We start from the raw sequence: 19,218 nt of genomic DNA, 5'->3' as shown, positions 1-19,218 counted from the left end.
AGAGAAGTTGGAGAAAGAGAAACGCATGGAAGAGTCAAGAGTCAAGACGGGACCTAATAGAAGAAGAGAAGGAATCAGACAAAAAAAAAAAAAGCATATAAGGTCACTTGTTCGGGCCTAGCGGGCCTAACGTCAAATGAATATCAAGGCTCGGGGCCGGCCAGAAAGTTATAGACATCAGCCCGGACCCATAAAAATTATTAAATTTTATTTTAAAACAAGGACCGAACCGGCCTGAATTGACTGGTTCGAGTCGGTTTTTCGGGCTTTTTTGCCCAGCCCTACTATTTTGGGCTCACAAAATTTTATTTTTACTTTAGTTTTTTGTTCCTTTTTTTTTTTTTTTTGAGTAGGGAAGATCGACAAGAAACTAGTAGCTTCATAGGTAATTCATTAATTTCGGAGTTCAATTAGTTTCTTGTTTTGTGCTTAATAAAAAAAAGATGGGTGTGTTGAGTAATGCGCTTGTGTGAGGTGTGTGCTACTCAGGGCCGGTCCTGAAAATTAAGAGGCTTAGTGTGAAAATTTAAATGATGCCTTATTAATCACAATCCCAATTAGAAGAATTGTTTGGTATAAATAGAAGAAAAAAATAGTGGAGGCCTAAAAACATAAACAAGGAAGGAAAATAGAAAGAAAAAAAAAAGTCAAGAAACCTAACACAAGATCAAAGAAGAAAGTAGAGAGGCCTTAGGAATGAAAAGAAAAAAGAACCCAAGACCAACCAAGCCAATTAACTTAAGGTAGAGTTGCCAACTGAACTAAACAGCAATTCAATAGCTTTCAACATACTTGATGAATATATTTTATCAAAAGGCATTACAAAATTGAATTCCGAGGCCTTTGAAAACCAGTGGCCTTGTGTGGCTGCTCTACTTGAATACCCCCAGAGCCGCCCCTGGTGCTAGTGTAGTGTCCTCTATGTAATGGTTTCTTCTGACGGCTCTATGGGCAAGCCGTTATTGTACTATTTACTGAGTTATATAGATCAATGACCTTTTCAACTCAAAATAAAAATAAAAATTTCAAACGGTTAAATTATTTTATTTGAATCGGGATTAATGATATTGTTGTCCAAAGAAAATATAGAGCGTCTCTGTTGGTGATTTTTTGCCTTAATTGAAAAAGAGACACGGCGAGAGGCCCGTTTACGATGTTGGCCCAATAGTCCGTTACCAGTACAAGGTGTTTTTGGCGGGAACGCGTTGGGGTCGGTCCTAATTTTGGCGCCATAAACCCCTGAAAGCGGCGACTGATAGAAGCAGCTTTAGAAAAAAAAAAAAAAAAAAAACCAGAAGTGAGAGACTAGTCTGAGAGCGCGAAGAAGAAGAAGAAGAAGAAAAGATGGAAGCTTTCGGTGGATTCTTGGTGGACGAGAAGGCGGTTCGGGTCGAGAACATCTTCCTGGACTTCCTCAAAAGCTTCAGACTGGGCGGCGAAGGCGAGGTCTATTACGAGGCCGAGATCGAAGCCATGATCAACAACGAGTCCACCACCATGTTCATCGACTTCTCTCACGTCATGCTCTTCAATAATCTCCTCCAGAAGGCCATTTCCGACGAGTTCTTGAGGTCCGGTTCTCTTTTCCCCTCTTTCGATTACTCCAAAACCCTAACCCTAGCCCCGCTTTTGTCAAATTGGGAAATTGATTGCTGTTTTGGTTGATTTGGTTGGTTAATTGATTAGGTTCGAGCCGTACTTGAAGAACGCGTGCAAGAGATTTGTGATGGAGCGGCGGTCCAACGCGATTCCGGATGATGTTAACAAGGACATCAATGTTGCCTTCTTCAATCTTCCAGCCTCCAAGAGGTGACGTCACTGTTTATATGATGTTGTTACTTGTAAGAGTTTTGATTCATTTTCCAAACAGAAAGTATGAAATGTTTAATTTTTTTTTTGTTCTGAATTCGTTAAAGGCTGAGGGAATTGACGACGGCAGAAATAGGGAAACTGGTGTCGGTGAAAGGAGTGGTGACTCGGACGAGTGAGGTCCGGCCCGAGCTTCTCCACGGGACTTTCAAGTGCTTGGAGTGTGGAGGCGTCATTAAGAATGTTGAACAGCAGTATAAGTACACTGAGGTGAGTGTACATTTAGTGATTCGATTAATTTTTTGGGCTTCATAATGTAGTTGAGATACTGTATGTTGATTATTATTGGATGATTCTGATATGTTGTTGTGATTGTGGGGTTAAAGCCGACAATTTGTGTTAATGCCACTTGCGCAAATAGAGCAAGGTGGGCATTACTTCGGCAAGAGAGCAAATTTGCGGATTGGCAGAGGGTACGGATGCAGGAGACTTCCAAGGAGATACCTGCGGGCTCCCTTCCCAGATCGCTGGATGTTATAATCCGCCATGAGATTGTTGAGAAGGCCAGGGCTGGTGACACGTAAGCCAAGCCAAACCCTTTACTTGTAGCAGTATCTTCGCTTCAACATACTAATTGTGTCTAAGCTACATATCTGCTCACTCCTACATGCACTTGCAGGGTCATATTTACCGGCACAGTGGTTGTGATACCAGACATATTGGCTTTGGCTGCCCCCGGAGAGAGATCAGAAGTTTCTCGCCAAGCTTCCCAGCGCAGTAATGGTGCGGCTGGGCATGAAGGAGTCAGGGGTCTTCGAGCATTGGGAGTGAGAGACCTCTCCTACCGCCTTGCCTTTATTGCGAATTCAGTTCAGGTCAGTCATTGAGTGCATTGTGTTTGCAATTCTGTATGTTGAACTGCTGTTTTTCTCTAATATAATTTTTTTTTCTTTCCTCCAGATTTCTGATGGTAGGCAGGATACTGACATACGGAATAGAAAGAAGGATGCTGACGATGATGATCACCAGCAGTTCACTGTTAGTTCTTTTGCTGCGCTCCTTCTTCTTTCTTTTCAACTGCTAGGCTTCTCTTTAACGGAATACTACTTCTAAGCTTTCTGATTTTAAATTTATAAGATCTATGCACTTGCACTTGAGTTTCTTTATCATAGAATCTCATTCTCAATTTATACAAGCATGCACAAATTTTTATGCCTTTCAAATTCTGTCTCAAGAGAAGAAATGATGAGAGATCAAAATGTCAAAGAAACTTGGAGATCATGCAATTACATACTGTAGCTTGCTTCCATATTTATGCCTGCAAACCAAATATTTTTTATATGCAGCATTCATAGTACGTTTCATAATATATCCTCTCTTATCCATGGATCGTCACTTGCACTTGCTTCTTGTGTGGGTTTCATTGGAAGTCAGAATTTCACTGTGTTTGTTCTTTCTTGTCATATGTACTTGTATTTCTGGGGAAGACTCATTTTAACCACTGTTTTGATTCATTAATTTGACAGGCAGAAGAGCAAGATGAAGTTCAAAGAATGAGGAATACACCTGATTTCTTCAATAAGATCGTTGATAGCATTGCCCCAACTGTATTTGGCCACCAAGATATCAAGCGAGCAATCCTACTTATGCTCCTGGGTGGTGTCCACAAGTTTACTCATGAAGGTATCAACTTGAGAGGAGATATCAATGTTTGTATAGTAGGGGACCCCAGTTGTGCAAAATCTCAGTTCCTCAAGTATGCTCCTTTTACTTACCATTTCAGTTTCTGTAGTTTATATCACACCCCATGATTTAATGCTACTCTATCAATTGCAGGTATGCTGCTGGAATAGTTCCAAGATCTGTTTACACATCAGGGAAATCCTCCTCTGCAGCTGGTTTAACTGCAACTGTGGCCAAAGAACCAGAAACTGGGGAATTTTGTATTGAGGTATCATTTAAATACATTATGCATCTTAACCATGATAGATGGCTCCTACATTAGATTATTACTACTGAAAATTCTAGTTTTTCTTTCCTTATCTTGTTGCTGTATGGAGTTGATGTGTTGAGATCAAGAAAGAGGTCTTAGATATGACCTGAAGTGAATTATTAAGTTTATGCATAAACCTCCATAGTTTATTTCATTGTCATGTGATATTGTGTTTCAGATAAGCATAGTTTGAAAAAGTTAGCTCATAAACCAAAGTTTTTCTACATTGCAGTCATCTGACATTAGTGCTTGTTATATAAACTTAACTAGAAATAAAATTCTTTTAAAACAAGACCTCTGAGATGCCCATTTCCAGGTTGTCAAGTTATTTCAACTCCAAGCAGCATGGGATCTTCATTATGTTCCATCCCATATGTCAAAACATAGTGGCGATGCTTGTTGTCAAACTCATCAACTCCATCATCTTGTTTTCAGGCTAAACTGTTTGCTTTTAGTTATTGTCACAACTTAGGAATTGCAATATGGTTTTGTTGCAAGTCAATTGTCATTAAAAAAGTACCTAAAGATGCAGTATAGCCTATTTAGTGCAAACATTTTCATCTTAGTTTTATTTTGTCATTAAAAATGTACCTAAAGATGCAGTATAGCCTATTTAGTGCAAACATTTTCATCTTAGTTTCATGTAAGTTATGTATATGCTTGTGAATGTAAATAACACACATGGTTTTTGGGTTCAAACTCCAATTAGAAGGGAAACAAGGGAAAATCAGTTAAACAGAAGACTTGGTGCTTAGATGTGCTAATTTAGAAGTCAGGATATGCCTAAGAGGACTGACATTATAATTTAATGCATAAAAGTGGAAGCACAAGTTACAGATATGCTTGTGTATACTAGTTTTGTTGATGCAATAATGTTTTGATCCATGCACAATCTGAAGTGCAGGGGGTGTGATTTAAAAAAAAAAAAAATCGAGATTTACATTTGAGAAGCAGATGTTTGACAAGGCATAAATGAGGAGATGCTTTCCATTTGGTAATCTCATAGCGCCTCTGTTATAAAATTGCTGATATATCACATTTGATCTTATTTCAGGCTGGCGCATTAATGCTCGCCGACAATGGCATTTGTTGCATTGATGAATTTGACAAGATGGACGTTAGGGATCAGGTAACTTCTAAAGGGTTTTATATGCCCCTAAGACTGAACATGTTTTGCATACAGGAACTATCAATATCTGACTTATAAATGTACTCCAAGGTTGCAATTCATGAGGCAATGGAACAACAGACAATAAGCATTACAAAAGCAGGAATACAGGCAACACTGAATGCTCGAACATCAATTCTTGCTGCTGCGAACCCCACAGGGGGCCGTTATGATAAATCTAAACCCCTCAAGGTATTTATGTTCTTGCAACTAAAAGGCTAGTAGCTGTTTTAAGAAGTGCTGGCCAGTTTTGCATGGGTGACATACCAAGGGGACAATCACTTTTAGAATGGGAATGCTTATTCCTTGATAGAGATGATGTCCTAGTCAGTTACAGTAATATAATTTATAGATCTTGCAGCTTTTGAGTATGGACTAATCACTTCTATGTTTTTTCAGTATAACGTGGCTCTTCCTCCTCCTATTTTGTCAAGGTTTGATCTGGTATATGTCATGATTGATGACCCAGATGATCAAACTGATTACCACATAGCCCACCATATTGTAAGAGTACATCAAAAACGGGAAGAGGCGCTTAGTCCTACATTCACTACTGCACAGCTGAAGCGGTATATTGCATATGCCAAAACTCTCAAACCAAAGGTCTGCTACCTACCCTCGCACTATCACGACCTCTTTCAAAAAGCTTATTGCTTTCAGGTTTGTTTTAACAGAGCATAAATAAACTGTGCAGTTAAATTCAGATGCTAGAAAGCTGTTGGTGGACTCTTATGTTGCTCTCAGAAGAGGTGATACTGCTCCTGGTAGTAGAGTTGCTTATCGCATGACAGTTAGGCAACTAGAGGCATTAATCAGACTCTCAGAGGCCATTGCTCGAAGTTATTTAGAGATTCAGGTGCCAAGTTGATTTATTTTTATTCGGAACTAAGATTGATATACATGTTTCTCTTGGACTTAAAAAAGACTATTCTTACAGGTTAAGCCACACCATGTCCGTTTAGCAGTGAGATTGCTAAAAACCTCAATAATTAGGTACGAAAGCGCCGATGTTGAATATCCTCTCTCTCTCTCTCTCTCTCTCTCTCTCTCAGACACACACACACACACACTTGTTTGTGGCCATAATGAGTGTTTTCTTCTGTAATCCAGTGTGGAGTCTAGTGAGATTGATCTATCAGAGTTTGAAGATTCTCGTGACAATGTTGAGGGCAATGACAATGACAATGGAAATAATGGTACTGATCACGGTGATGACAATGGAAATAATGGTACGGGTCCAGGTGATGATCAAACAACCAATGGCAGAGCTTCTGTGAATGGTGGTATGATTATAAGACCTTTATGTATGTATGGTTTCTTCAAACTGTCTTAACATGACTAAAGTATGTGGACTATGATGGTACAGAAGGTGGGTCAGGTTCTGCAAACCAACAAGGAAAGAAGCTTATAATAAGTGATGAATATTTTCAGAGGGTTACCCAGGCCCTTATCATGCGTCTGAGACAGCACGAAGAAGATGTTAGACAAAGCGGTAAGCCATATGCTCTGTTTATTATTTTCATATAGCTTTATATAATTATGAATTGTAAGTCAGTCTGCTATTAGAATGTTCTTTCCAGTTACAAAGGCATTCCTACGTGTCTTATAATACTCTTGTTTTTTTTTTTTACTTGCAATGATTCATACTCCGAAGCCCCGATTTCTACCTAAATCACCAAGTTGTATACTTCTATAGAAGAAGTGTTCATGAATCATTACCTAGCAATTTCATATTCATTTTCTTCAAAATATCTGAATATTCCTTGTTCTGCAGGGACAGGGCTGGCTGGAATGAGGCAGAGGGACTTGATTCAGTGGTATGTGAGTCAGCAGAACGAGAAAAATAATTACGATTTCGTGGAGGAAGCAGCTGCTGAAGTTTCTAAAATCAAAGCTATCATAGAGGTAATTTTACCGTTTTCTCACCAGAAAGAATATCATATGAGATGGATATAATAGTTGTTAATCTTGTCATGCAGAGCTTAATAAGAAGAGAAGGGCATCTGATAGTCCTTGATGATGAGAGGCAAGCAGCAGAAGGTGAAGAAGCACCACAGCCACCAGTATCCAGAAATGACAGAATATTGGCTGTGGCTCCTAACTATGTCATTGATTGATGGGGTTATGCTATTCAGCAGCAAACCACAAAATCATTCCATAAGTTCCAAAAACATTCAGCAGTATGTTGGTTCTCCATTCTGTGCAAGGTTCAGCTTTTTCATGTCATGGGAAAATCTGTTGCAGAAAGAGATGCGCCCGTAAATTCATTAAAGTATGAAAAGTTGGTAGTGTCATTAGAACATTGCTAGTCTCACCCAAGTTACCAGTGAAGAACTTATTTATGATTAGCTTGACTGTGCAATACATGTGTTAATGTTCCTTTAAGCCATTGGTGCACTATTCACTGAAAATGAAGCCTAAGAAGACAGAAACGTCTTGTATCGAGATGCTTGCTGAGGTTGGAAAGCACCTAGAAGTTGGATAATGGATGAGAGATTAGGCATCAAAACAAAACGCGACATTAATTAACATGTCTTAAGGCTAATTACTTTCGTTTTCTGAGTGACATAGATAGAGTACTTGATAATTATGCTAATGTCATTTTCAGTAGAGTCTTGCACTCAAACGCTACCGTACGTCAGGCTTGTGTTTCTTGAATGTTTTGATTATATGTTATGCTAGCTGAAACAATTGACCAAGACCACTTGATTTATATGATCCTCATCCCAATTCATATTTTGATGAACTTCTGTGGGTACTTACTAGTACCTAATCTGCACTCTTTGAAACTTTCTTGATCATTACCTCTGGATGGTGAATTGGTCCAAATTCCCATTTCCAGACAAATATCTAAAGACACTTGGAAATATTTCTTATTTTGGATAATTGGATATATATGAGTACTCTCATCCTTACTTTGCCAATTGGGAGGGTATTCTTGTAACTCAAGTATCACAAATTTTATTCACTAATTATATATTTTTTTATGTATAAATATATTTAATTAGATTACTATGACATAACACCCTTCTCCTTAAAGGAGAATACTAAAACCCCACCAAAAACTTAATGATACCTCATAAACAATAGATATCAGGGTATTTAGTTTGATTACACTCAACAATTATTGGTTGGTTTGGTTTGATTCTTATAAAGAATTGACAGCTGTTTGATTGGTTTTCAGTTGATTGGTTTTGAAAGCCAATCTATTAAAGATTCAATTTAGAGTTTTAGTACATTTAGATTATATTAGAGTACCATTATTAAAGGCATCAAACATAGTGCTAACAGTTGTGATTGATTAGCTTTCATTTAGCAATTCTATCATAAGAACCAATTAATTTTGGCTACTATCTTGGCACTGTGTTCATACTTTTCCCCTTATTCGTCCCAAGAGAAGAATGAATGTTTGTATAATTCGTTGATATTAGCATTCATGGCTGTTATAATCCTTTTTTTTTTTTTGGTTACAAGGAGGGCTAGAAGCCCGAAAAACAAACTAAGCAAGAACAAGTCTCGGTCTCAGAAGACCCTCTTGATATTAGCATTCATGGCTGTTATAATCCTTTCACTTCATCATTGTTTGAAGTCAATACTCAATAGCTTGATTCTAGAGGAAACCAGAAAACAGAAATGGTAAACATAAAATATTTATAGTACATAAATCAATTTATCATAATTAGCACAATAATTAATCACTTCTCGTGATGAGGTTGCTTGAGACTGCTCACCAGCCTTTTCTTATATTAATTAGGAAAGACTGGATTGGGCTTGTTCACAGATTATTTCCATTTATCAAATTACATTAATTTAAGCTGCGGTTAGATTTTCTTCAACATCATGGCATGACATCTTCAAAAAAAAAAGAACAAAAAAAAAAAAAAAAGAGTAGAAGAAGAAAATGAAGACCATCTGTTTGACAAGGCCCTCCATTTCATCTTAATCCCTTTCCTAGTCTTAATCCACTCTTGGATTGATCTTGACCATTCTTGATTAGGAGGATTAATTCTTATTTGCATCTTAAAGCTAAAGTGACGATGTCTGCAACTGGATGTTGGAGAATTTTACAACAGTCAAGTTTCAACTGTGTTAAGGGAACTGTTGCAGCAAAATATCTGACTTGTTAAATAAAAATACCCTCTACACCTTCAAAGATATTCTCACCTATGGATACTGACCTTATAATTAATATAACATCAGAGATGTAAAGCAAACCCAGTTGTCAAACTAATGAATGATTCAATGTAGCTCTTATATGTTATATATATTCTAAAATCTCTGTTCTTCAACTTGCTGTATTAGTTTACCTGCAGATTCAAACAAATATGCAGCTGTTCTCTTTGCACAATCAACCAGATCAATATTATGATTCATGTGTTAGATGTCATCTACCACACATTCACTTGGAAAAAAGATATAATATATATGCTATCAGCTTATCACCCTTTATATATGGTACCAAATTGAATTCCCAATATATAAATACAGCTCCATTTGCTTAATACTTATAAACCTGTCAAGTACCCTACCATAAAACTAACCCAAGTTTCTTGTCTTCCACTCCTTGTATTAGAAGCAAAGCCCCCCATGTGGGTGCAAGCTAGGCTATCCAGCTAGCCATCTATCTACATATGCATTTTAAATGCAGACAATACATGGGTTTTTTCTCTTGATTCATTATGACCCTTTGTGACTGACTGTACATACATTACACATTAAAACATTCAAACAAAGAGTAACATGGCATTTTGTCCTTTTCATGGGGTCATGGTTTTAGAAAACTACGGCACATATCACATACACTATGTGAGTAGTACATGTATCGTTTCACTAAAATATTTTTAAGTTTTGAAATAAAAGTTTAGATCGATAAGAATTTATAGATTATAATTAGTATGTCTAACTAAAAAGAAACAAATACGTGACTACATTTGAGTTGAATAATCCACCGTTAGCGGTCTCATACGTGTACAAAAACTCACCGATAAAATCTCTCAATGACAGATTGACGGCGTGATTTGTTGGTAACAGCAAAGCCACGTGGGAAGGGAGAAGCTTGTGAAGTTCGGGAAAGGTTGGAGAAGCCAAAGAAAGAGAAAGGATTGCATATACGTTGGAATTTAATTTTCCAGATCACATCAACAATACAAATTGGCAAACCCAATTGGCGTAAAGGGCCCAGATTAATATTATCATACTCTTCCTCATTGGGTGATTGCCAGCTGTCACCTTCTCCCAAAGGGTCTACCTGTCAAATCCCCCTTTTACCCCTGAGATTCCTCATTAATTTACACCCACATGCCACTGATCACCCTGGCCTTGAATCATGCAGGTAAGAGCCAAACCAGAAACCTAGCCACCTTGGAATTTTTGTTGGGACTGTTATGCCCCTAAAGTTATCCCCCTGATGAGGACAGTAAGGTCCTTTTGTGCAAAGGGAGGTTGGGTGTCATCAACGGATAACTAGGTATTTTGGTAATTAAGGTGGAGTTGTAGGGGTTTTTGAATTTGGAGTATGTCTATATGTTGAAGCCACAGTCCAAAGCTTTTTATTGTGGCTTTGTTTTGGAGGGACAGTTGGCTGCTACAGCAACATATTGAGGCAGACTTTGATAGTTCTGATTGCACTCTTCAACAAACAGGCAGAAAGATCAGAAGGAGAAAGAGACATACAACTAAGTAAGTCAAGATTAGGCATGATCTTCTTAATAGGGTTCTCAGTCTCTTAGCTTAATTCATCAAGCGCAAGTATATATGTGTTTTTGGGTTCTGTGAAATATTGCAAAATTTTCATGATCAACTTTTCATGTATATATAAGATTTTTGCCTTTGTTTGGATGGTTCTCAGGGGTATTTGAGTTTGAGAAGAATTCAAAGATGGGTTACTGGAAAACAAAGGTGCTTCCCACAATCAAGAAGGTGTTTGAGAACAAGGGCAGTATCAAAAAGGCTGAAGCTGCTGAAGCTTGCAAGACCTTTGATGAGTCGAAGGTTTGTGACTCTTTTTTGTTTGTTTTTATATCAGAATATTTTGGTTTCATCAAATGGATATTTATTTCCATGTGAATGAATTATATATACTGAACTATATCTGTGTGGTTGCAGGAGAGTTATGCCAAGGAGTTTGAAGAGAAGAAGGCTGAGTATCAAGTAAAAGTAGTTGAATTATATGAAGCTTCCTCTGCTGAAATCAAGGTCAGATACATAAAACCCCTTCAAGGAAATTAATTAAAAGATTGAATTAACCAAAATTATTAAACTTATTAACATGTTAAATTACTGTCACCTTAAACAGACTTTGATTAAGGAGCGGAAGCTGGCTGCGTTGAAGAAGTACTCTGCTGCAGTCCACAAGTTGCTTGAAGAGCTTGCCAAGATAGGTACATATATGTACTCAATCATAAATATTTATATTTTTCATGTTCATGTACTTTTTAATTTGGGATGAATTTTTGTAATTCTCGAGTGTTATATATACTGAATTGGTTATATGAATATATGGATGTAACAGAATTTCCAGGATCGAAACCAGTCTCAGAAGCATCATCAAAGTATGGACCGGCCTACGTCTCAGGTCCAGTCTTCTTTGTGTTTGAGAAGGTCTCAACGTATATTGTGACAGAAGAGAAGGTAGCGGAGCCAACGCCACCAGAACCAACACCAGCTAAAGCCGAAGAGGAAACAAGTTCCGGAAAAGAAAAGGAGATAGTGATCGAAGAAGAGAAGAAGGAAGAGGTTGTAGAGGTGAAGAAAGAAGAAGAGGTGGTGGTGGTGGAGGAGAAGAAGGAAGAGCCTGAAGCATCATGTGGTGAGGAAAAGCCTAAGGAGGAGGAAGCTGCTCCTGCTGCTGAACCAGCAAAGCCTTGAGGATCATTTGAAAATCAAGGACATGATGAAGTAGTACCCCAATTGTTTGTGAAAAAGTTTAATTTGGAGATTTGTTATTCTTTAAAATACTTGTAATCTATTTGGGAATATTTGTTCTTGATGAGTTTCCAAAAGCTGTGTTTCAGTTTATATTCATGTGTCTCTTTGTATGTATTGGTCAATCAATCAAATGATATCTCTGTGAATTATTACTATGTAACACTTTTTACAGTGCTGCAAGGAAGAATGAAGTACTGTTTGTTATTTATGTGTTCATTAATTCTTTCTCCCCTGTTTGTTCTCTGATGTCTCCTGTGGCTTGAATCCTTACAATCTTATTTGGTTGGATCTGAGTTGTGTGGGCTATCATGTCACATTGTCACTATATGTCAGTGTTTTGTCCATTTAATACATGTCCTACTATCTATTAATGGCATACCTAGCTATAGCATTTTGATTGAAGAGAATTTGTCGCTCCCTTAAAGCTCTCTTCTTCATCGTATTTGATAAATTGTTGCTTGACATGTGATTGGTAGTAAAAACAATAGACTGGTGGAGTAAATATTAACCATTTCCTATAAGCATTCGTCATGTACACTATCTAACATTAATTGTCCAAATGATATAATAACGGATGATTCAATTCATAACAACCGAAGCTAACCACCATACCTAAAACTTTAATTTTTTCGAATCACAAACTGTCACTAACCAACCTCTCTGATTTAACCGAATAATCCGTACTAAGTGATCTATGCCACCACAATACTTACAAAAGTAACAATAGATTTACACCTCTAACAATGAAAATGATTTGAATTCCAAAGAAAAAATGTTTCCACTTTAGGAATTTCTTTTCTTTCTGACGAGAATAGAAACTGATGTTTTGGGCCTAAAGTATGGTTGGGGAAGCCCAATGACCCAGTAATGAACACAAAAACTATAAATACAAGCCCGAAACTCAGAGACTCGGGTTTCTAAAGTGACCCGATTCACAAAGCTAGGCATTTGAGCTCTTCTTCTTCTTCTTCAGCTCATCTCTGAGACTCACTATGCATCTCAGTCCCTACAGGTACACCCATTACATCTATCTATGTATCTATATGTTATCGAACAGCCAATGTTGCAATTCTAGGGCTCAATTACTTTTCCTGTTAAAAAAAAAGTTCATATCTTTTTCATTACATTGATGCAAAAGCAAAGGGGTTTAGGGTTTTACCATAGCCCTTCGATTTTCGGTTGCTTCGTTTTCATGTTCTGATTCATTTGCGTCAAAATTCACTGATCTTGCTCATGAATTTGACTTCTTTAGTTGCAGATGGAGCCAATGAGTTCATCAAACCCAGATTCTAGAAGCGTTGCTGCGGCTGAAGTGGAGGGTTTTCGGGATTCTGTCGATGAAATTTCAGCAAAAGTTAATACGGTAGAGTTTTATGCCCAGAAATTGGAAACTGATATGATGCTGGTTTTGTTATCTAATCTGATTGGTGTTACATGCTGTGCTACTCCAATGGGTTTTCGCATTGATTATAGCTACTGTCGCTTTTTTTGTCAGCTATTATCTCTATTTAAACAGTTGTCTTTATGATTTATTCTTCAATTATACGGTTTTGCATTTCTTGGATTGATTAGTTTGTGGTGGATTTGCAGCTTGAGAAAAGAGTGAATGAGGTCGAGCACTATTACTTGAGGAAAGGCAGTCTGCAACCAACCACTTCGAGGGAGAAAGACAGGGATAAACACTTTAACACCATTAAGAAGCAGCAACAAGATGCAGCACGTAGGGAAGCCGCTGCTGCAAAGAGAATGCGAGATCTGTTGAATAAGTTTTCCGCAATCTTCAAACAGGTACGCACTAACCTCATGATATAGGTCACTGGCAATGGATGCACGTACTTGGGTATCTAATGATGAAGATATTTGCTTTACATGCCAGGGTTCTGTTAACGTAAATGATTGTTTTGTAACGTAAGTGAGTGTTTTATATGTTTGTTAATTATGCTTTCTCTTGATAATATTGTTGAATATTTTGATTTTAAAAATCAACATCTAAAGTTATTTCCTAGAGAAGGGGGAAACTGAGATGATGAAGTGTTGGGAACAAACTCAAATATGGATGGTGAAATTAAAATGCTATATGATGTTATCAAGTTTGAAGGATAATGCCAATTTTTGGATGTTCATGTCAATTTCTTATTCCAAGGAATAAAAAGCAGCTGTTTATATACTTCTTAAAGCTATAGACTGTAATAAGTTGATATTATTACATAATATCAAGGTTGATATTCTGCAATCTGTTTTTCATGTTTATCTCTACAATCACAAGCTAAACAGGAGAATGTTGATTGTCACTTTTAGATTATCTCTTAGGTGGATATTAAGTTTCACAAAAAGCAGAGCCAAGGAGCTTATATAATGATGGAATTTTCTCTTGCTGCTAGAACACTGTGTTCCTTCATATAATGGTTTTATTTTTATAATTTTTTTATATCTAATATTACTATTGCTGCATCGATCGGTGAGGGTTACAAACTACATATGCCACTAGACTTATCTGTTTTCATTGTTTACTTTGTATAAGGCTTTGCTTTACTTCTTTGATTTGAAGCTTTGCTGCTTCAAAAGTGATGAAAGTATTTGTCCTTGGTTAATCACTAGTTAATATAGCTCTGCTGGGCATTTTGCAGATCACTCAGCACAAGTGGTCATGGCCCTTTATGTCGCCTGTAGATGTTGAAAGTCTGGGATTGCATGACTATTATCAAGTAAAGCTTCTTTCTTCGGAGTTTTGTAAATACATTACCTTATGGTCTTCTTGCTTAAATAAAAGACCAAGTCTTTTTATCTGTTTCCACTATTTAGTCGTTATTGCATTGCTGTGAAGGTATAATATACCGACTAAAAAGTAGTCCTCGTTAGAGTATTAGAAATGAAATATAATAAAAACTTTCATCTACAACTACAACTTCAATTTACATATATCTAATTGTAGCATAGTCTTTTTTCTGTTGGTAGCAGTCTTTTCTTATTGTTCAGTGAATTTCTATTCTAATTCTTTTTCTTCTTCCTATATTCTAATAATATTAATAATATTTTTTTATTTTTTTACATATTCCCTTTGATGGTATACCTAACTTGTTTTCGGTGTCTCACATTAGGTTATTGAGAAGCCCATGGACCTTGGTACAGTACAAAGTCAAATGGAAACTGGTGGGTATAAGAGTGTTAGAGAGATATATGCTGATGTGAGGCTGGTATTCAAGAACGCAATCAAATACAATGATGACAAAGATGATGTCCACGTGATGGCCGAAACACTGTTGGAAAAATTAGAAGAAAAGTGGCTACAACTCTTGCCTAAAGTTGTTGAAGAGGTAAATTGCTTGGTCAATATGAGTATCTTATGAGGGCTTCCTGGATATTGTTACCATAACCTGTTAGAGAATTCATTTATGATTTTCATTATACTCTTTAACTTTGACCTATGTCTTTACAGGAGAAAAGACAAGCAGATGAGGAAACACAGGCACAGGTAGACATGAAACACGCTGAGGAGGTTGCTTATGCCAGCATGGCCAAGGATCTAAGCAGCGAGGTTTGTGAAACTTTAAACTCCTCCTTATGTTTTCTCTTTGTTTTAGTTCTAGTAGGCATCATTTATTGACATGCAGAAAGCCAATAAATAATTTTAATTATTCTGAGTAATAAATTTTTTTACACATTTTTTGATCTGATTCTTTTTTTCGTTTAAATTATTTTCAGCTTTTTGAGATTGATAAGTATTTGAAAGATCTCAAAAAAGTGGTGGTTCAGAAGTGCAGGTTTGTTCATTGTTTTTTTATATATTTTTTATATTTTTTATTTTTTTTATATCATGGATAATATATACTTGTAGAAATATTGTAATCATAGATAAATAAAAGGATAGCATTTGGGACTGGGATGGTATTGGTGGGGTATCAGAAGCTTATTTTATTTTCCCTTCAATTGTTTTATTTTAGGTTATTATAATTGAGGTTGATAGTGTTAACTACTGTAGTTAGACAGTTCAGACTTCTGAGTACAAAAACACAGAGAAGTAGAGAACTAGTGTTTATGAAAGTTTTATTACGCTGTTAAATGTTTCTTTTCATAGCATGCTCATTTGCATTCATCCTCTTACCCGTTGGGTCACTGGGGTCTCATGTATTACAAAATTGCATCGATTGATGAGTGCCAAACTGGGATATGTGACTTTATTTCTTGGGTCTTAAACCATGAATGGGCATCACTGAATGCAGCATTTTTCTTGCAGCAGCATGTGCATGGCCTGTATTTGCTACATTTATTGATTGGTTTGGTCTTTTGACTGTGAATATATGTAGAAAAATGTCTTTTGATGATAAAAGACGACTTGGGACAGCTCTTACACAGTTATCTCCTGAAGATCTCAGCAAGGCTTTGGATATAGTTGCTCAGGATAATCCCGAGTTCCAAGCAACTGCGCAAGAGGTGGATCTTGACATTGATACTCAGGTAATTATTATCTTACCTGTTTGGCTATGTCATGATTTGGCAATTGTTTTAGTGCTATATCAGTCATCTGATTGAAGTTTATTCTTTGTTTTCATTCTTTCCTCTACACAGAGTGACTACACATTATGGAGGTTAAAGGTTTTTGTCAAGGATGCATTAAAAGTTAAGGCCCAAGCTGCTGCACAAATTCCTGAAGCCATGGGTGGCAACAAAGTTGCAACCTCCAAAAGAAATAGGGAGCCCTCTGATGCTGTTGCCAAGCCTGCCGTTAAAAGAACTAAAAAAATCTCCACTATGTAATGTAATCTTGCTTGCATGTCAGGTGACTTCATTTACAAGAAAAATTAGAATGTAAATATGTGCAGGTTTTGACATTAATTCTGTACATCTCCCTGATGGAAGAGCCATGGATCCATTCGTGTCTAGATATATAATATACGTAATCAAACTTCTCATTTTGTGTAAAGATCATATACATAATCAGACTACTTTTCTTCTGCTATCTTTTGTGAGAGGAAACCCACCTGCTAATGGGGCAGACAGCCAGACGGCAACTTTCACAGGCACCCCATAGGTTGTTAAGTTACGCTATCATTTACAAGGTCTAGTAATTTCGGCTGAGCAATCCATGATCCACCAAACTGGAAGAATTGCACATGCCTCTCAAGTCTTAACAAATTTGTTTCAACTTCTTACCAGCACGACTTCAAGCATCAGAAATTAATCATCTCGTGTATGCCAATTTCATTGGTGATGATACTAGTGGGTGAAATGAGGTCGCTGCTTTGAATCCAGCAGGTCAGTATTTTTTTTCTTTTCTTTCAAGTTTCTAAGAAGACATTACAACAAACTGAGTAGAATGACTCCAATATCAACAACTGATGAGTGACATGTAGAGTGGCATCAGCAATTGAGTCTTGGTTTTTTCCATTGCTACTAAAGTGGAAAATGATTCTCACAGTAGAGAAGCAGCTAAAAAGAAGTTCTAGGGTCCTCCATCTCTCAAGAGTTGCATACACATCGAACTCTTTACAGGAGTGACTCAGAGGCTTTGATTTAGGCAGTTGAAACCGTCAACCTCAAGCAAAGGAACACAAATCTACAAATTATACAAATGATCACATTCCATAAGATATTTAAAGAAAAGATTCTAATCAATATATTCAACCAAAGAGCAATAGGGGCCTTGGCTCCTAGTTAAAAGACCAAGCAAATTGCATACCTAATATTTCTTTTGAAATCTCACATAAGCAGACGATTCTACAAGTTTACACCAGTCAGAGAAGAAGAGGAACTATTATCAAACATGTAAACACTAGAAAACCTTTTGTTTTAACCTTGTCTATTCATCAGCTACTGTTGCTGTTATTGCCTCTCAAAAATGGCATTCTAGGAAATTGAGAGAGCAAAGACTCCATGACCCTAGACGGAACTGTTTTGTTTTCTGCCATCTCCTTCGCTTCTAATTGAGAATCAAAATCCCGCCAGAACTTGATGATCTGGAGACTCTCTTCGTCTGTCAATCTCTGGACAAGGATTCTGGAAGCATAGCCCTTCTCTCTCATTTGAAGGCATATCTCTGATGGATTGTTTTCTGAAAGCGTGACCATATACAACCAGCCTTTCTCTGACAAAAGATTATCGGCAACAGGCAGTATCTTATCAATCACAGCACGACCATTCTCTCCGCCAGCCCAAGCAGATGCAATCCCTTCACGACCCACTTCATCTTCAGGAGTAGGCACATAAGGCGGGTTCACAACTATTACATCAACTAATCCTGCCAGACGCTTCTCAAGTCCTGATGCAATGTTAGTGTTTATCAATTCTGCATGAACCCCGTGTGCTTCAAGTGTCTCCTGAGTCACTCTCACTGCATGGGGGTTGATATCAGTTGCAATATAGTGCCCCTCCTTGCCAAGAATAAGAGCTAGAGAAGTAATAACATAGCCACTACCACAGCCCAGTTCCAGGCACAATTTTGGTTGATGCTGTAACAGGTTTGCTTGATCAGCCAAAAGAGCATCTACTAAAGCAAATGAATCATCACACGGTTCATAAACCTCGCGATGTGAGCTGACAAGACGGATTTGAGCAGTTCTGGGGGACATCTTGTATAGGACCTAGCATAACCAAGTATCCAGTAAGATATGAGAGACATAAATACTGATGCTAACACCATAACCAAAATCACCGAGAGTACGATTATAATTCTGAAACCATTTTACCTGCCCATCACTCCATTGCTTGCCTTGGCGCGTAGTTCGGACCGAAAGTGAAGATTCTCTAATGGTTTCCAGCTCTATATAGCTTAAATGGCCATATTGTGTACCAGAAGAAGCAAAACTGAAAAAATTAGCTTCTATCTTGAAACAAATGCGGGCTATGCAATACTATTGGAACACCCTAATAACAATTTCACTCACAGAAACTAGAAACTGATTCCTACTCACTCAGAATCTGATAATAACAATACAAGCAAAAAATCACATCTTCAATAAGTGAAGGGGAAAATTATTCAAGAAAATCTAAGATAACAAAATGGGTATTCCAGAATTGATGATTTAACATAACAATGGAGCTTGAAACTAAATCAAAACAAAACACCATGATCTAGGAGTTGATATAAGAAAATTGCATCAATACAAGCATTGATTGACAAAAAGCAGACACCTTTAATACAAAAAGTAAAGAAATTGATCAAAATTTCGTACTTTGAACAATCAATTGAAGAAGAAGAAACTGAATTCCTGCCCTTTCTTCTTGTTCTGTTCGCAGTCTCCTCCTTGCTCTGAAACTCTTTTTAGGGCTTCAGTTCACCTGAAAGCGGGAACTTTGTTAGTCATCAGCTGGATGGGCCTGTGTT

The 19,218-nt window shown here is 37.3% G+C and overlaps 4 protein-coding genes across 8 annotated transcripts; 3 read left to right on the top strand and 1 right to left on the bottom strand.

Moving 5' to 3' along the window:
- Positions 1–1,271: 1,271 nt before the first annotated feature.
- LOC133728798 (DNA replication licensing factor MCM6) lies at positions 1,272–7,716 on the top strand. Of its 2 annotated transcripts, none has more exons than XM_062156238.1 (17): positions 1,272–1,571; positions 1,687–1,809; positions 1,917–2,079; positions 2,196–2,389; positions 2,489–2,684; positions 2,770–2,847; positions 3,336–3,565; positions 3,646–3,760; positions 4,857–4,931; positions 5,022–5,162; positions 5,370–5,573; positions 5,665–5,826; positions 5,908–5,963; positions 6,081–6,253; positions 6,340–6,462; positions 6,745–6,875; positions 6,950–7,716. In XM_062156238.1, the coding sequence occupies exons 1-17, from the start codon at positions 1,345–1,347 to the stop codon at positions 7,085–7,087; spliced, it is 2,529 nt and encodes an 842-aa protein (XP_062012222.1). In that variant the 5' UTR covers positions 1,272–1,344; the 3' UTR covers positions 7,088–7,716. The 2 variants fall into 2 exon arrangements, with proteins under 2 accessions (XP_062012222.1, XP_062012221.1); XM_062156237.1 differs by having other exon boundaries at positions 1,273–1,571; positions 6,337–6,462.
- Positions 7,717–10,491: 2,775 nt separating this feature from the next.
- LOC133728797 (plasma membrane-associated cation-binding protein 1) lies at positions 10,492–12,101 on the top strand. The gene is made up of 5 exons (XM_062156236.1): positions 10,492–10,649; positions 10,819–10,961; positions 11,076–11,165; positions 11,266–11,350; positions 11,482–12,101. Exons 2-5 carry the CDS (start codon positions 10,848–10,850, stop codon positions 11,835–11,837), a joined length of 645 nt encoding a protein of 214 aa, XP_062012220.1. The 5' UTR covers positions 10,492–10,649; positions 10,819–10,847; the 3' UTR covers positions 11,838–12,101.
- A 652-nt stretch (positions 12,102–12,753) lies between these two features.
- Positions 12,754–16,854, top strand: LOC133728795 (transcription factor GTE1-like). 2 transcript variants are annotated; one of them, XM_062156233.1, is made up of 9 exons: positions 12,754–12,909; positions 13,156–13,260; positions 13,488–13,685; positions 14,525–14,602; positions 14,996–15,211; positions 15,334–15,432; positions 15,600–15,658; positions 16,202–16,352; positions 16,464–16,854. In XM_062156233.1, exons 2-9 carry the CDS (start codon positions 13,156–13,158, stop codon positions 16,650–16,652), a joined length of 1,095 nt encoding a protein of 364 aa, XP_062012217.1. In that variant the 5' UTR covers positions 12,754–12,909; the 3' UTR covers positions 16,653–16,854. The 2 variants fall into 2 exon arrangements, with proteins under 2 accessions (XP_062012217.1, XP_062012216.1); XM_062156232.1 differs by having other exon boundaries at positions 13,150–13,260.
- A 347-nt stretch (positions 16,855–17,201) lies between these two features.
- LOC133728796 (uncharacterized) lies at positions 17,202–19,184 on the bottom strand. Of its 3 annotated transcripts, XR_009856015.1 has the most exons (4): positions 19,067–19,184; positions 18,581–18,662; positions 17,575–18,475; positions 17,202–17,451 (listed from the first exon to the last, which is right to left on the bottom strand). XR_009856015.1 is itself a non-coding variant. In XM_062156235.1 (3 exons), exon 3 carries the CDS (start codon positions 18,461–18,463, stop codon positions 17,702–17,704), a length of 762 nt encoding a protein of 253 aa, XP_062012219.1. In that variant the 5' UTR covers positions 18,464–18,475; positions 18,581–18,698; positions 19,067–19,150; the 3' UTR covers positions 17,494–17,701. The 3 variants fall into 3 exon arrangements, 2 of the variants coding, with proteins under 2 accessions (XP_062012219.1, XP_062012218.1); XM_062156235.1 differs by lacking the exon at positions 17,202–17,451 and having other exon boundaries at positions 17,494–18,475; positions 18,581–18,698; positions 19,067–19,150; XM_062156234.1 differs by lacking the exon at positions 17,202–17,451 and having other exon boundaries at positions 17,495–18,475.
- Between the last annotated feature and the right edge of the window lie 34 nt (positions 19,185–19,218).

This window comes from Rosa rugosa, chromosome 2, assembly GCF_958449725.1.
Source record: "Rosa rugosa chromosome 2, drRosRugo1.1, whole genome shotgun sequence".
Taxonomy (NCBI): Eukaryota; Viridiplantae; Streptophyta; class Magnoliopsida; order Rosales; family Rosaceae; genus Rosa; species Rosa rugosa.
Note: the sequence above shows the minus strand (reverse complement) of the source record. Positions and strands in the feature narration are given on the sequence as shown.

Excerpts from the sequence above, each read along its gene's own strand:
- LOC133728798 (XM_062156237.1), top strand. The coding sequence starts at position 1,345 with ATGGAAGCTTTCGGTGGATTCTTGGTGGACGAGAAGGCGGTTCGGGTC. Across the intron at positions 1,572-1,686 it reads ATTTCCGACGAGTTCTTGAG|GTTCGAGCCGTACTTGAAGA; the intron begins GTCCGGTTCTCT and ends TTAATTGATTAG. Across the intron at positions 5,163-5,369 it reads ATAAATCTAAACCCCTCAAG|TATAACGTGGCTCTTCCTCC; the intron begins GTATTTATGTTC and ends ATGTTTTTTCAG.
- LOC133728797 (XM_062156236.1), top strand. The coding sequence starts at position 10,848 with ATGGGTTACTGGAAAACAAAGGTGCTTCCCACAATCAAGAAGGTGTTT. Across the intron at positions 10,962-11,075 it reads AGACCTTTGATGAGTCGAAG|GAGAGTTATGCCAAGGAGTT; the intron begins GTTTGTGACTCT and ends GTGTGGTTGCAG. Across the intron at positions 11,166-11,265 it reads CTTCCTCTGCTGAAATCAAG|ACTTTGATTAAGGAGCGGAA; the intron begins GTCAGATACATA and ends CACCTTAAACAG.
- LOC133728795 (XM_062156233.1), top strand. The coding sequence starts at position 13,156 with ATGGAGCCAATGAGTTCATCAAACCCAGATTCTAGAAGCGTTGCTGCG. Across the intron at positions 15,212-15,333 it reads TGCCTAAAGTTGTTGAAGAG|GAGAAAAGACAAGCAGATGA; the intron begins GTAAATTGCTTG and ends ATGTCTTTACAG. Across the intron at positions 15,659-16,201 it reads GTGGTGGTTCAGAAGTGCAG|AAAAATGTCTTTTGATGATA; the intron begins GTTTGTTCATTG and ends GAATATATGTAG.
- LOC133728796 (XM_062156234.1), bottom strand. The coding sequence starts at position 18,463 with ATGTCCCCCAGAACTGCTCAAATCCGTCTTGTCAGCTCACATCGCGAG.